The sequence below is a fragment of the Pristis pectinata genome, chromosome 18, assembly GCF_009764475.1.
Source record: "Pristis pectinata isolate sPriPec2 chromosome 18, sPriPec2.1.pri, whole genome shotgun sequence".
NCBI lineage: Eukaryota > Metazoa > Chordata > Chondrichthyes > Rhinopristiformes > Pristidae > Pristis > Pristis pectinata.
Window position 1 is genome coordinate 16,631,032 of NC_067422.1, and position 14,842 is coordinate 16,645,873.

A 14,842-nucleotide genomic window follows, 5' to 3' on the forward strand; every position below is an offset into this window, starting at 1 on the left:
CCAAGCGTTTTTAATTTTGTTTAAAGGGACTTTATTCATTCCTGATAATCTACCATAAATCTTAGATATTGAAGCATCATAGAAAGGCTTCAAATTAAAAATTACATCTAATAAGTTCTTATCAGGATTTATAGGGAAGGTATGTACTTGAGATCAGAGAAAATCTCTAATTTGCAAATTGTTCAAACGTTAAGAAATTTCCTCCAACAAACAGATCCTGAAAATGAGTAATACCCAATCTATCCCATTCTTTAAAAACTATATCAGTCATAGGTCTAAAGAAAAAATTAGCAAAATTGGGACTAGAGAAAGAAAAATTCAATAAACCATAGTATTTTCTCAATTGTAACCAAATCCTCAAAGCATGTTTAACTACCAAATTATCAGTTAATTTATTTATTGATAAAGGAAGTGAAGAGCCAAGCAAAGAAATAATAGAAAATTTTTTAACAGAATTAACTTCCAAAGAGACCCATACTGGACAGGCTTCATGATTAATATAATGTAACCAAAAAGTAAGATTTCGTATATTGACTGCCCAGTAACATAACCTAAAGTTAGGTAAAGCAAACCCTCCATTATTTTTAGCTTTCTGAAAATGAACTTTATTTAACCTAGGATGTTTGTTTTCCCATATGTAAGAAGAGATAATTGAGTCAAGAGAATCAAAAAAAGACTTAGGAATAAAAACGGGTAAAGCCTGAAATAAATACATAAATTTAGGTAAAATATTCATTTTAACAGAATTAATGCGACTAATCAGCGATATAGAGAGGAGTGACCAATTTGGTAAGATCCTTTTCACATAATTCAATAAGGCAAGAAAGTTCTCTTTAAATAAATGTTTATAATTCTTAGTAATAGTTACACCCAAATAGGTAAAATGGTTTCTTACAGTTTTAAAAGGAAGATTAATATCGAATGGTATCAGATTGTTCAAAGGGAAAAGTTCGCTCTTGTGTAAATTCAATTTATATCCTGAAAATTGGCTAAAATGGGAAAGTAAAGAAAGCATAGAAGGTAACGAAGTCTCAATATTAGAAATGAAGAGCAGTAAATCATCAGCATAGAGCGAAACTTTATTGATGGTACCTCTCCTGGAGATACTGGCAATCTCTGCAGATTCTCGATAAGCAATAGCTAAAGGCTCTAGGACTAGGTCAAATAGCAGAGGGCTCAAAGGGCATCCCTGTCTAGTTCCGCGATGAAGTTTAAAAAGTTCAGAAAGTTGAAAATTAGTAAGAACACGGGCAGAAGGAGATAAATAAAGTAATTTAATCCATTGAATAAAATTGGGCCCAAAATTAAATTTCTCTCAAGTTTTAAATAGGTAACTCCATTCGACCCAGTCAAAGGCCTTCTCAGCATCCAGAGAGGTCACACATTCCGATATTTCATTAGAAGGAGAATAAATAATATTCAATAAATGACGAATATTAAAATGGGAATAATGGTTTTTGATAAACCCCGTCTGATCATCGGATACAATTAATGGTAAAATATTTTCTAACCTACGAGCCAAAACTTTAGATAAAATTTTAACATCAACATTTAGTAAAGAAATTGGTCTATATGAGGAACATTCCGTTGGGGATGCAAAATATTTTTGCAAAAATATTTTTTGCAACCATTATATCACCAATCATAGGTACAGTCCTCAGCTCTTTACACTCTACCTCAAGAGACCAACCTGAACATCAAGGATTACATGCAGATATTTAAACAAAACATGTGGGATGGTGTGCTTCATCAAACTCCCTAGGTGAAGTGGAAGCTGGTAATTTGACTGTAAGCGAACTAAGGAACAACAAAAATTTCAAACAGAATCAGATCTATTATCACTGCCATATGACATGAAATTTGTTGTTTTACAGCAGTAATACAGTGCAAAGAGATAAAAATCTATAAATTAGGAAAATAAATAAATAGTGCAAAAAAAAGGAATAATGAGGTAGTGTTCATGGATTCATGAGTCGTTCAGAAATCTGATGGTGGAGGGGAAGAAGCTGTTCCTGAATCGTTGAGTTTGGGTCTTCAGGTTACAAAAAGAGTTGCCTATTTTAGTTCTGATGTCCAAAATATTTATGGGAATAACTATTGAAGGGTGCTCCAGTATATCCAAAGATTAACCAGAACTCTGGGGAAGCTCAGCACAGAAGGTCCTGAACTGGGAAAGTTGTTGTTTTTGCCAAAATTAATCCCAGGGCCTGCATCTTATTCAATGATGATTCTTGCTCCTTAAAGAAAGAACTAACACATTTTTATTTTTAGAAATGAGATTGTAACAGGAATATGGACCCAAGCACAATTTACTTAGAAATTCATCTCCAGTCAGCATGCAGAGCACACTGTGTAGTAGCCTCAGGGACTGTACTCTGCCTTTCAAATGTTATGGATGTTGGAACTAGAGTACAACTACGGATGGCACTACATAGCATGATTAGCATAACTAGCCAGGGGTGAATTACTTGGCACAGTCTCTTTGTCTAGAACCATAGAACCATTAAAAAAAGTTACTTTAATAAATGTCTGCATCAGAATCAGTTTTGTGTGTTTCAAAATGGCAGTGCAGAATAATCAAAAATTCATTCCAAGATTTGATTGGGAACCATGACTTTCAGTCCTTATTTAGAGATCATCAACAACTTCCCCTGTGTTTTTTAAATAAACATCTTATGCAAATAAATAGTAGCTGCTGCTGTTTCGTCAAGCCCAGAAAATCAGTTACTGAGGCAACTTGCAAAAGTACCGCTGTGCTGCCTGTTCAGTCTCCTCACCTCTTTCACAGGGAGTTTGCTCTTGAGTTTGTTCAGCCTATTTCGTTGATAATCAGTGGAGTTTGTTCCTTTTTGGGAGAGGCAGAGTCCACTTGATTTCTAATGTAGAGAAACAGAAGCGTTGGAGTCAGTACAAGAATCTTGGAATCAATTACAAAGTAAAAACCAAATTCCATGTGGAAGCCTCAAACACAGAAAAGTCTTGTTCCAGGGTGGAGTCAACATGTTGCCATGTCTACCAGTCTCTGGGTATTAGGTACAGGCAAATGTGGATTGAATCTGTTTTGCCCTTTGATTAAGGTAACAAGCTGGTAATCTTAAAACCCATCATACATGTTCACCTTAAACTGGTGAATGCCAAGTTTAGGGCCAAGCAGGGTCAAGGACTCACCCCATTAATTATCCTTCCCAAAACAGATGTAGTATGCAAAACTATGGAAAACTACAGAAACTATGAAAACTATGGAAATGCATACTTTCACTCCATCACATTCATGTGCCCCTCCAGATGCAGCAAGTATAAATTCCTGTGCAAGCATGCGATCCAAGGAGCTCACTGATTATTGTACATGCCACACTCCTCTGGTCTAAGAACTGAGATACCTCTGAGATAACATCAGATGACCTGTCCTGGGCCCAGCACATAGATGCAATCATAAGGAATGTGTGACAGCATCTTTACTTTCTTAGGAGGTTAAGGAGGTTTGGCTTGTCACCGAACACTCTAACAAACTTTCACAGATGTACTGTTGAAAGTATCCTGACTGTTTGCATCATGGTCTGGTACAACAATTCGAATGCACAGGAACATAAGAAACTGCAGAGAGTAGTGGACTCTGCCCAATACATCACAGGCACATCCCTCCCCACCACTAGTAGTACCCCCAGGAGGCGCTGCCTCAAGAAGGCAACATCCATCATCAAAGATCCCCACCATCCGGGCCATGCCATTTTTCCGTAGCTACCATCGGGTAAGAGATACAGAAGCCTAAATTCCACACTACCAGCTAGTTCCTTCAACCATTCAGTTCTTGAACCAACTGGCAAAAATCACTAAAGTTTAGCAACATTATGACCAGTCTGATCAGTTTGCACTAAAATGACTTTGCTTTTTTGTTCTAATTGTGTTCTTTCTTGTAAAAAATGTGTATAATTTATGTTTAATTTATTTTTTTTCTTGTGAATGCTGCTTATATGATGCTATGTGCCTGTGATGCTGCTGCACGTAAGTTTTTTATTGCACCTGTGCACACATGTACTTGTGCATTTGATAATAAACTCGACTTTGACTTTGAGTGAAATGGCCACTGCAGCAAAATAAAAAGAAAACCGCAGTTTGGTGAATATTTGACTTGGGAACCCACTCAGTCACACTATTACAGTCGACTGTTCCACAGCTGGGCTTTCTTTGAGTACTGAATATTTGCAATTTCTAATTGTATTTTTATGCTCTATTCTATTATATCTGTAGAACCAATTGTGCACAAATTCTAATAAAGAGTTGAATGGGAACAAGGAAGAGCCTTGATAGTGGGCTGAGGGGGAAAGTGGCAACCACAAAGCTATGACTTCCAAAGCTCTCCAACACTGGGTTGTCCTTGCATCACTTCTGGGTCAGATCTAAATTGTAGATGGAAACTGATTGCCATGGTTACTCAACTATTCCATTGTTGTCAGAACAAGCAACTTGCAGGGATGGTAGTTAAACAAGATGGACCTTGGACTTGCTGTATTGAGAAATTACAATGTCCTCATTCCTTCTGTTACAGCATTAGCAGAGCAATAAACACTAATGTAGTTCTATCAATCTACCACCATTCAAATATTCTCTCAGTACTGGACAGGTTATATTCTGGATTAATTTGGCTGTTCATAGTTTATTATTCTTCATTCCTGTTGTTAACTCTCCTTTCACTGGAATTAAGAGTCAAGGTAAAGAGATTAGTAAGTTTGCCGCATTGGAAATTTTATGTCACTGAAGCATATGCTGGAGTCAGTATTTCTGGTAATGGGTGTGATCCATTATGAAAACCTAGCTGTCATATCCACACACTACTTATATTTCTAAAGGACTGCTGCAATTTAATTTCTTGACCATGGTGATGTGAGGTGAGGGCCTGAGACCAGTACAGAATTAGTCCACAAAATATTTAATCAAATCGACATGAATAGCAAATGTTTCATGACTCATGACAGGTGTGTGGAGAACCTCTTGTCTATTGTTGGTACACTGGCATATTCTGAACAGGCTAATTTTCTATCATCTAACATCTACACTTCCAAGCGCAAACTGGAGGAACAGCACCTCGTCTTGGAGCCTTGCAGCCTAACGGCATGAACATTGAATTCCACTTTAAGTAATCCCCACACCCCTTCCCCACACCCTCCCCCCAACATGCTTCTTCCATTTCCTAGTCTATCTCTCTTTTTTCTACCCCTCTTTTTTCCTTTCTCTCCTTACCTTTGACCCATTCCTTGGTGGATCTGCTCTCACCTCCTCCCCCGCACCTGCCTATCACTATCTCTTACCTGCATCTCCCTATCACCACCCTGTGCTCACCCCACCTCGCCTCTTTTGTCCACCTATCACTGCTCTGCTTTTCCCTCCTATATATTGGGCTTCCCCTTTTCCTATCTTCAGTTCTGAAGAAGGGTCCTGACCCGAAACGTTGACCGCCTGCTTTTCCCCACGGATGCTGCCTGGCTTACTGAGTTCCTCCAGCATCATTGTGTTTTTCATCTAGATTCCAGCATCTGCAGTCCTTCGTTTCTCTAACATCTGCACTAATTGTTTTGCACGTGTTCGCTGACTTGAAAGCAAAATACTGCAAAAATTGGAAATGTGAAATAAATCAGAAAATGCTGGATGTATACAGAATGATGAAAAAGGATCGACCTGAAAAGTTAACTCTGGTTCTCTCTCCACAGGTGCTGCCTGATCTAATTTTCAGTTTTCATTCCAGTGATTGAAAACTGCAGAGCTAATTAAAACATTACAACTATTTATCCTGTGGCAGCACCTTTTCCATTGGAAATACTCAAGGACGGCCAAACTTGGAAGTTTTGGTTTGATCTGCACTAATGAAGCAATTGAGGTGTTTCACCTCTAAATTTCATGCATTTGTACATCTTCTTAATAGTGGCCATGTATTTTGTTGGCCTGACAGTCAATTGATCTGATCTCTACACCTTCACACTGCTGTCCAGATTGTCAGCTCAGTATCGGCTGTTCTTAAAACTTATTTATTCAAGAGGAACATGTTGCTGGTGAGCATAGAGTGAAGTCTACCACAAATATGTTATCACATGATTTAGTTTACTGTGACATCTCAGCTTTCTGTGTATGGAGCAGCAAGAGTTTTAGCCAAATAAATATTTTAATAAATTGCTGTCAAATAAACGACAGCCAAAGCTGAATACATCCACAGTCATGAGGAGGACAGAGGCAGACAGATGTTGAAGCCAATCTCCTCCTTGCTGCAGACTGGGTAGAGGGAAAATTCAACATCAATAATAACATTTTTCTGTAACATAGAGTAATGCCTCAAAGCACTTCATATACATGTGAGGTGCTAGAAGGAGGGACAAACATTTGGTCAACCTGCTGGGTTTAAAGGAGGCCTCAATAGAGAGGTTTAAGGAGTGCAGGACCCAGGTCACTGAAAGCACAACTACCAACAGAACGGTGAAGAGAAAAAAATGAACCTTTAAGAGTCAGAGCAACACGAAATTCAAGAGCTGAAGCTGTGGCATTCATCTGGTGTAGAAATGGCAAGCAGCCCATTTAAAGGCAAGGACAAAGAATTTAAATTTGAAGATATTTTGCGGTACATAAAATCCATTTTAACTCCTGTTTCCCCAGCCCCGAACCCACTATTTATGTTAATGATTATTATGACATTATAATATTCATGTTAATGAAGTTGCAATGTGTTCCCCACAATTTTTACTTGCTGGATTGCAGGCAAGGCAAGGCCCACCTGCTGCAGAGGGGTGACTGTCTAATTTCGATGGCAGTGCTATGCCCACTGTATTTGGGAAGCGCGAGCTATTTTAACTGGCGATCTGACTAAGGCCTGTGGTCTCTAATTTGCTGGTGAAAGATGGAGACAGTGAAGACAATGCTCCCAGCTGCTCAGGCTAAACAATTATACATTCATTTTGGAAGCTTCTCGGAGGTCACTTCCTGTCTTCTCCTCCAATCAATGTCTCCTTTGCTGGGACGGAATTAATTGATTCTGGGATCCAACACCTTTGCAAACTCTTCCGTCACCAACTTTGATCCTGGTCATTTACCAATGGTACTATCATTCCCACCAGCTTTGGGCAGATGTCAAGAATAGCATAATGAGCCTGGGAGCTTTAAATCTAGGGTAGGGGCTACAGGACATTGGTAGCGATGGGGTTTAGCAGCCAAAGTAGTGCGTGTGTGTGTGTGTGTGTGTGTGTGTGTGCGCGCGCGCGCGCGTCTCCATGTGTCTGTGTGTGTCTCCGTGTCTGTGTCTGTGTGTCTCCATGTGTGTGTGGGGGGGGAATGGGGTGGGGAAGGAAGGTTTGTAGCCTGACACAGACTATGGTTTTGAGTCCCACTGATCTCAGCTCTCATTTACCTATCACATACACTCACACATCTGTTCCCAAAGAGAGAGTGATAAAACTTTTAAAATGAGCTCTTTTCAATTTTCCATGAATTGCAGGCAGTTTTACTTTAAGATTCTGGCAAGTGTTTCAACACAGCTTCAATGAATATCACACAGTAGCAAACACTGGGTTTGTGCCAGAGAATCCCTATACTGTGAACCTCTCATTGTGGTTCAAAACACAGAGCTGAGGACTGTTGCTGGAACACTGGGAGCCAGGAAAAGTCTGAGGAAAATTCAAATAGTTTTTATGTCAAAAGTGACACAAGGAGCCTCAAAGTTTGAGATAAGAGAGAAAATAGGGCTAAAGTTAAAAATCAACCTTGGGTTAAAAATGTCCGCATTTTAACTAACTTTCATCTCTCGATACCCTCACAGGGTGAATGCTGCTGGTCAGAGGTTCTGACGATGTTGTGAATCTCAGGACAGAGCCAGAACCATCAAGCTTTGAGGAGTGGTTTCTTGTTAGCTAACATGGTAAAGCAAAGATGGCAGCTGGAGGCTTGCCTGGAGTTAATATTCCTCCAGTCTGTTGACTGAACAAGGGGAACAGTGTGATGGAGAGACTGGCCTGGAAATTCTTTGGTGTGCTATCAGGTCATTGATTAGATCGCCATTGACCATGTTGAATGTGTGCCAGCCACAGTATGATTCAGCAGTGCCAGAGCCCTGAGGAACCAGGCTGTTGCTGAATACCCCTCTCACACCTCCCTCCCTCTAGTGCTATTGTGGAGTCCACAAAGGAAAACATCAAGCAAATCCCATATTTTGTACGAGAGAAGAATGGAACCTGGTGGTGATGCTGAAACTGTTGAAAGGACAGCACTGTTCTGATAAAAGGACTGAAATTTACTGAAACCTTCAGGATTAAAACAACTAATCAGTAAAATACCTGGAGCCACAGGGTGCTTGCTAATGCACAGCAGAACTGTGTAAAACACTCAGCTTGGACTTGACGGGCCATAGTTTTACTTATTCAAAGCCTACCTTGAAAGTTGCCTGCAGCAGTTTGCTTTTCCTGGTGACATTTTTACACCTGCTAGCTGTGGTTTTCTTGGCCTGAGCTCTGGATGCTATTTTTGCAGGTACAGAGGTATCACTGGGGAATATCCTCTCTCTGTGCAGCAGGGGCCGTAGGTCAGATTCACATCGGTGCCAGATTGTCACCTCTGCTCCCCCCTTAGTGTTCTTCAGTTTTTTATTCTTCTCCCCTGTCTTCAGTCCTTTTTTCTTCATTGCTGGGAGCTTCTCACTCTTCTTCACTGCACTGCCAGGTTCCAGGCTGTGTTTGACAGGGCGCTTTTTAATCTTCACGTCCCCATCCACGCTGGGTAATCCAAGGGTTCCTGGAAAGCCAAAAAGGAGAATCAACAATTAACTTACTGGCCGTTGCATGAAGTGCAGCCCAATGGTGTCATCTGATCTCAATCCTCCACGTTCGTTAAACTCAAGGAATGTATCTGCCTTCTTCAAACTATGGTAACATCTTACTGCATGAACAGAACCTCTAGGTCTGAAGTAGTTTTGCCAACTGTGCATATTTATTGTAGTTTTCTGAGACTCACTGGGGTGGTTTGTGGTGATGGGGGTGTGGTTTGGTCTTACATATTGACAAATGTCATGAGGACCATTCGGGGCTAATACAGAATGAGCTGTTACTTGCAGGTTGCCCCTCTGCACAGTGGTGGAGTGAAGTGAGACTTCACAAAGTAAAGTCCTCTCTCTTTGTTTATCAGCAGAAGGAGTTCTTTGAGTAGTTTGTAATGGCCACTTGAAAACAGCCCCAGCTCAAAGGTTATGCCAGCAAATTTCCCAAGGACTGTTTTCTTCCCCCCCCTTAGAATAAATTCATAACTTGGATAGGAAATGTGTAGTTGCAGTTACATGAAGCGGGTGGTCCCTATTAACAGATTTTATTGCTAAGTACATTTACGAGGCTTTTGTTTGGGACTTTCATTGGTGTTTTTGACAGTTGGCTCTCACTCTTAGGTGAATGTAATACTTACTTGAATGGGCTACAAAAGACAAATTTTAAAGAGGGTAGATTCATTCTCAGCCAAGTGTTTAAAAGTCAAAGTGCACATCCACTGCCTGAGTTTGTGAATGTGCTGATCTGAGTTGGGGGACAAAAGCTCACATCTGTGTACTTCCTGTTACCCACAAGTTTTAATCTCATTCACGGGACATGGGCATAGGTGGCAAGATATGGCTGGAGGGATCAGCATTTATTGCCCATCCATAGTTCCACTTCAACTGCTCACTGAGCCATGTCAGGGGGCAGTTAAGAGTCAGCCATGATGCTGTGACTCTGGAGTCAAACAAAGTTCAGACTAGGTAAGGTCAGAAAGTTTCCTTCCCTACAAGATATTGTTAAATAAGCTGGGTGTTTACTCCAATCCAGTTGTTTCTTGCCAAGCATTTCTGACACTAGTGTTTGTATTCTTTAATGTTTAATTGATTGAATTTAAATTTCCTGTATTTATGGCCTCTGGCTTTCTAGGCCAGTAACAATAATCACTATGTCCCCATTCCCAGCATTACAGGGAACATTTATAGGGGCAAGGGGCAGCTTCTATGTCCACCTTCTCTGGCCAGGCAGATCAAAAAAAAAGGCCCACAATCTCCGCATCAAATGGTCAAAATCCAGGTCTGCATAATCACTTCATTGCCAGAGTCATTGACCCAAGATACTTTGTAAATTCTTTCGTTAGCTCATGCATTTTCCCCAGTCATGAACAGCAGCAGGAATGCAGATCAATGCAACAGCCAAATAGAATAGCTAATGTGGGACAGAGTTTGGAAGTAATCAAAAGGAAGTATGTACGAGGAAGTATATACAATTAACTTCAAAGCGAGGGGAAAAGGGGAGAAGAAAGTGAGGTCTGGAAATTGGAATGGACCTATTTTTGGTGTGCTAAAGCATTGTTTCATTATGCTAGTACAAAACAGAGTCCCTCTCAAAACATTGTTGAAATGATTAAAAGCAAATGTGCAACAGCATTATGGAGACACAAGAGACTGTCCAGATGAAGGTTCATGATCCAAGACGTTGCCAGTCTATTTCCCTCCACAGAGGCTGCCTGACCCACTGAGTTCCTCTAGCATCTTGAGTGTTAAAACAGCATTAGGATGTTGTCACCCAGAAAGAAATGCTAAGACAGGATCTGCTTGGTTCCCAACAGGACCAGGGTGGATTCAGCAGAGCTGCTGACATATTGCTGCGTAGCAGTCAAAGGCATCAGCCCTTAAAGTCACACTTTCTACTACAGCAGCAAAATGCACAATCCCATTCTATTCTCCCCACAATCCTCTCATCTGCCACCCCCCACACCCACCCCCCCCTCGATTCTATTAACCTACTGGGAAGCCACCAATGACAGCAAATCCCAATGCACGAGATGTCAAGGGATTCACCCTGAAATCAAATCATACATGAATGTTCTCCCATCTCTAAAGAGCCTGAGTGACCTCTCTAGTGCTACAGTGAGCTAATATAAGGCAGAGGACACTGCATGGGATGATCCTGAGGACAGAATGTTGAGAGTTTTCATGACCTTAATCTCTAGGCCCAAGAGTATGCTGAAGGTCATCTCACAAAATGTTACAGATGTCAGTGACGACAGCACTTGAACCTGAACCAGTGCAGACATCTCTTTAGTGAGATCAGGTGGGACCCTGTCTCTCTAAATATACTTAGGGTATAGATTCTTCACATCTGTATATTCTGTGCCTTGAAGGCCCTGACCTTCCCTGAGTCACTTGTGAAGCCTAGCCCAAAGCTTCCATTCGAAAGTGCTGCCACTGATGCACACACTGAATGATTTGTTCAGCAGTTAAATGCTACAGCGAGTGCTCCTTGCTAGTTTGACCACACTCTGAAGATTCCAGGAGATGTTGGGCAGTCTGCAGTCAGATCTCCAGCTGCCCCAATGTCAACTACATGTTCCTTTCAGTGGTACATAGATGAAGAATGCAGTGCGCTTCGCTTCTTGTTTTCTTGTGGCTGTTCAAAGTCTGTTATTTTCTGGACTTTTCAGTGACAATTTATGCCACAAGGGGTTGAAACATGCATTTTACACTGACTGACGCCACTGGTATGTGCCTAATGCAGCCAAATTGTTGGGCATGCTAATGTTAATTGCGAACAGGAATGCCCAGTCCAATTTTGCAATTGGCACAATTTCACCTGGTAGTGATTACTAATGCAATTTGCTCTGGCTAAAATTGATCTTGAATTCCATAATGCAGTGAGAAACAGCAAAAATGATCTAATTTTTCGGCACTCATAACTTTGGGGTTTATCAGGTTTATTGTCCCAGCACAATGAATGATGTATATAGCAAGAAATGATGGTGAAAGCAGTGTTATAATTTACTTCCTACGTCATGAGTGATAATATGATGATTAGACCAAATACTGCCTTATAAGGTCCTTTCTTATCCTGTTTTTAATCTTCACCAACTGTGTACCATAACCTATAATGGTCACACAAAGTCACACATCTATGATTACATACCCAGAAGGCCTTGTCTTTCCTTTTTTTTCTTTGCTTTCTGATTGGCTTCCAGCTTCACAACGGAGGATGGTGACGGACCAGTCTCTGTGGTGGCGAGTGTCGTTGAGTATTCTGTGTGGAGACCAGAGTTGGAGTCTTTGATTGACAATTCAGGAGTGCCATCACTGCCGTCTGCACTGTTATAGTTGTGCTCATCCTCACTCAAATCTGGACCTGAGAAAGATGTAACAAACAGATTAGCCAATAGGTTTGTCATAAAGGTCTACAGCACTGAAGTGGGTCCTTTGACCCAACTTATTCATACCAACCAGGATGCCCATCTACACATCCCATTTGCCTGCATTAGGCCTGTCTCCCTTTACTCCTTTCCCATCCAAGTACCTATCCAAATGCCTTTTAAAAACTGTAATTGTATCTGCCTCTACCACTTCCTCCGGCAGCTCATTCCATATAACCACTATCCTCTGTGTGAAAAGCTTGCCTCTCAGATCTCCTTGTGTATTTGGCCATTTGCTTATTCCTTTATACTTTAATCATTCAGATAACATACAGCGTTTAACGTGGTTTAGGTCCAGCCTCATTTGTTGTGACAAAATATTCAGCAGCTTCTGTTATTTGACAGCTCATCTGGGTTATTATGTCATCTTGCACAATGTAGGTATCAGTTGCTCCCATCTCCAGAATGGATGGTGTTATTTTGCACTGGTGTTATTCTCCCACTGACTAATACAGACCTTGCTGTACTACACATTCAAGCTGGTAACTCTCTGGATGAGAGTGTGCCTGCTGCTTCTTGCCTTACGGGATTATCATAGATATCTGCCCTGTGATGAATGCAGGGGAGCAGGTGGTGGTTCAGGGGTCTCCAACAATGATTGTCCAGCAATAATTGCTGAGGGTGGGAGAAGCTGAGACATCACTTGGGAATGTAATTTCTAAGTGATTCTGAAAGATCATACCAGCATCTGAAGAGAATCCGTCGCTCTCCGTCGACATCCATTCCTTTTCATTCAGCATAGCCTGAACTTCCTGTTTCCGCTTCTTATTGTTGCTTTTCTGTACTCTGACCCCAACTGCCTTTCTTTTTTGTTGAATACCAGGTTTCTTTTTCATGACTGAGTTAGCCTTCTGAACCACTTTGTTCTTTGCAAAAGTAGCTTTAGTGCTCGATACACTGTCCTCTTCTCCCGATTCCATTTTCAAGCCTGTAATTTGAACCAATGTTTGCATCTTCAATTATCATTCAATTAATAAATTATAAAGTTTACATTGTGCCTGTGTGCATTTCCTGTCCAATAAAGCCTATTTCCTGTTTGCATGGCTTTGTCAGTTTTCTTTGTTAATATTTCCATTATAAAATCTTCCTTCCATATTCACAGCAGAAGCTATGTTAGCTTGTCGCACTGTTAAACCCTCCCATTGGTTGACTCTGAGTTTTGTATGCATGCCTCTGTCTGAATCCCTAGCCTATACCATGTGAATGTTCCTTTATTCCAACCAAGTCAACTTCTCTATGTGCCTTTTTGTTGTATCTATCAATAATAACACAAAATTAAGCTTATTAGTTATAAAATGCAGACTTTTAACATGACAACCAAATTTTATTAGTTTATTCATCCAATTAACCATGATCTCTAGCCCTGCTTCATCTTGCTCCCTACATGCAAGATGATAGGAGATTGCCAAATTAATCTTAATAATTTACAAATGTGCACCTTAAGAAACTGTCAGCTTTTGTCAGAGGAGTTTTAGGTAAATTCCTGTAAAACAACTAACTCTTTTCCAGGTTCACTGTGAACAATTCCAGTCAGCCTGAGCTCAACTGCTGCACAGAAGATGATCTGGAATTATATTTAAGCTCTGTAATCCATACGTTTGCCCTAGAACAGATATTTCAAAGTCATCAAACTATTGCAAACTTATTGCTCTGAGAGAAGCCTAGAGGAGCATTCTGTGATAAACATACTGGGAAGGTACAATTAGGAAGAGAGAAAAGCTGCCTTTTTTAAAAATGCTGACAACTAAACATCAGACACTTTCTGGTTCTAAACTGCCCTTGTGATACCTTTGTCCAGCACTGATGAATTTGCATAATAAAAATGGCATGTTTTCATTTAATGCTGTCCTATTTCTAGATTATAGGCAAAGCAAAACCAACTGTTTCAGAATGCTGAAGGATTCTGATGTTTGATGAACTCTGTCTGATTTATTTGAGAGAATGGAGAAAAGTATTCCAGATCTTAAGTAGCCGTTTTGAAGAAAATGACTCGTATTTTAGTAAATTTCGTAAATTTAGTACATTTTAGTAAATAGCTTTATAAAATGAAAGTATTTCAGGTGTGCAACCTGTTGATGCAGTTGTTGCGTGGGTTGTCATAAACCTTTGCATGATTTGTTATTTCAGTGGACTTAATTCCCATGCTGTTTTTGCAGGAATGGAATTGAGCATGGCTTTCATGATTGGACACATACTTCTTTCTTAAGAAGCTTAATATGACTTGTAGCATTTACACTATTCAGTTTTTTAGCCTGTAGCCTTTTACCACAATGTGAGATGGTCCATACCTGCCTGCCCCCTTTAAAGCACAAACTGCTATTTTTAATAACATTAGGAAAAACCCAAAGACATTACATTCACTCTTAGGGAGATGCACTTATCATTCAGGTCTGAGACAATTACTTAATACGTGACCAGCTAATTAATTTTTGATATTGCTGATGGAAGAGTCTCAGCTAAAGCACAGAGTTCCCTTCTTAATATCTTCATGGGAGTTTTAATTGGAAAAAGTGATTGGGATGCTGTTTAATTTCTGTGCGGAAAGGCAGTCCCTTCAAGAGTGCAGGATTTCTTCAGTGCTAATCAAATTATCTTCTCAACTTCATATATCTGGAAAGGTTAAATATTCTGT

The 14,842-nt window shown here is 40.3% G+C and overlaps 1 protein-coding gene across 4 annotated transcripts in view; it reads right to left on the reverse strand.

Moving 5' to 3' along the window:
- The window catches only part of LOC127580156 (BAH and coiled-coil domain-containing protein 1-like), a 251,414-nt gene that overhangs the window by 43,824 nt on the left and 192,748 nt on the right, over positions 1 to 14,842 (reverse strand). For all 4 annotated transcript variants that reach the window (XM_052033375.1, XM_052033374.1, XM_052033376.1 and 1 more), the window contains 4 exons: positions 12,893 to 13,138; positions 11,934 to 12,146; positions 8,405 to 8,763; positions 2,778 to 2,876 (listed from right to left, as the gene is read on the reverse strand). In XM_052033375.1, coding sequence (XP_051889335.1) covers positions 2,778 to 2,876; positions 8,405 to 8,763; positions 11,934 to 12,146; positions 12,893 to 13,138 — 917 coding nt within the window. The remainder of the gene's footprint in view (positions 1 to 2,777; positions 2,877 to 8,404; positions 8,764 to 11,933; positions 12,147 to 12,892; positions 13,139 to 14,842) is intronic.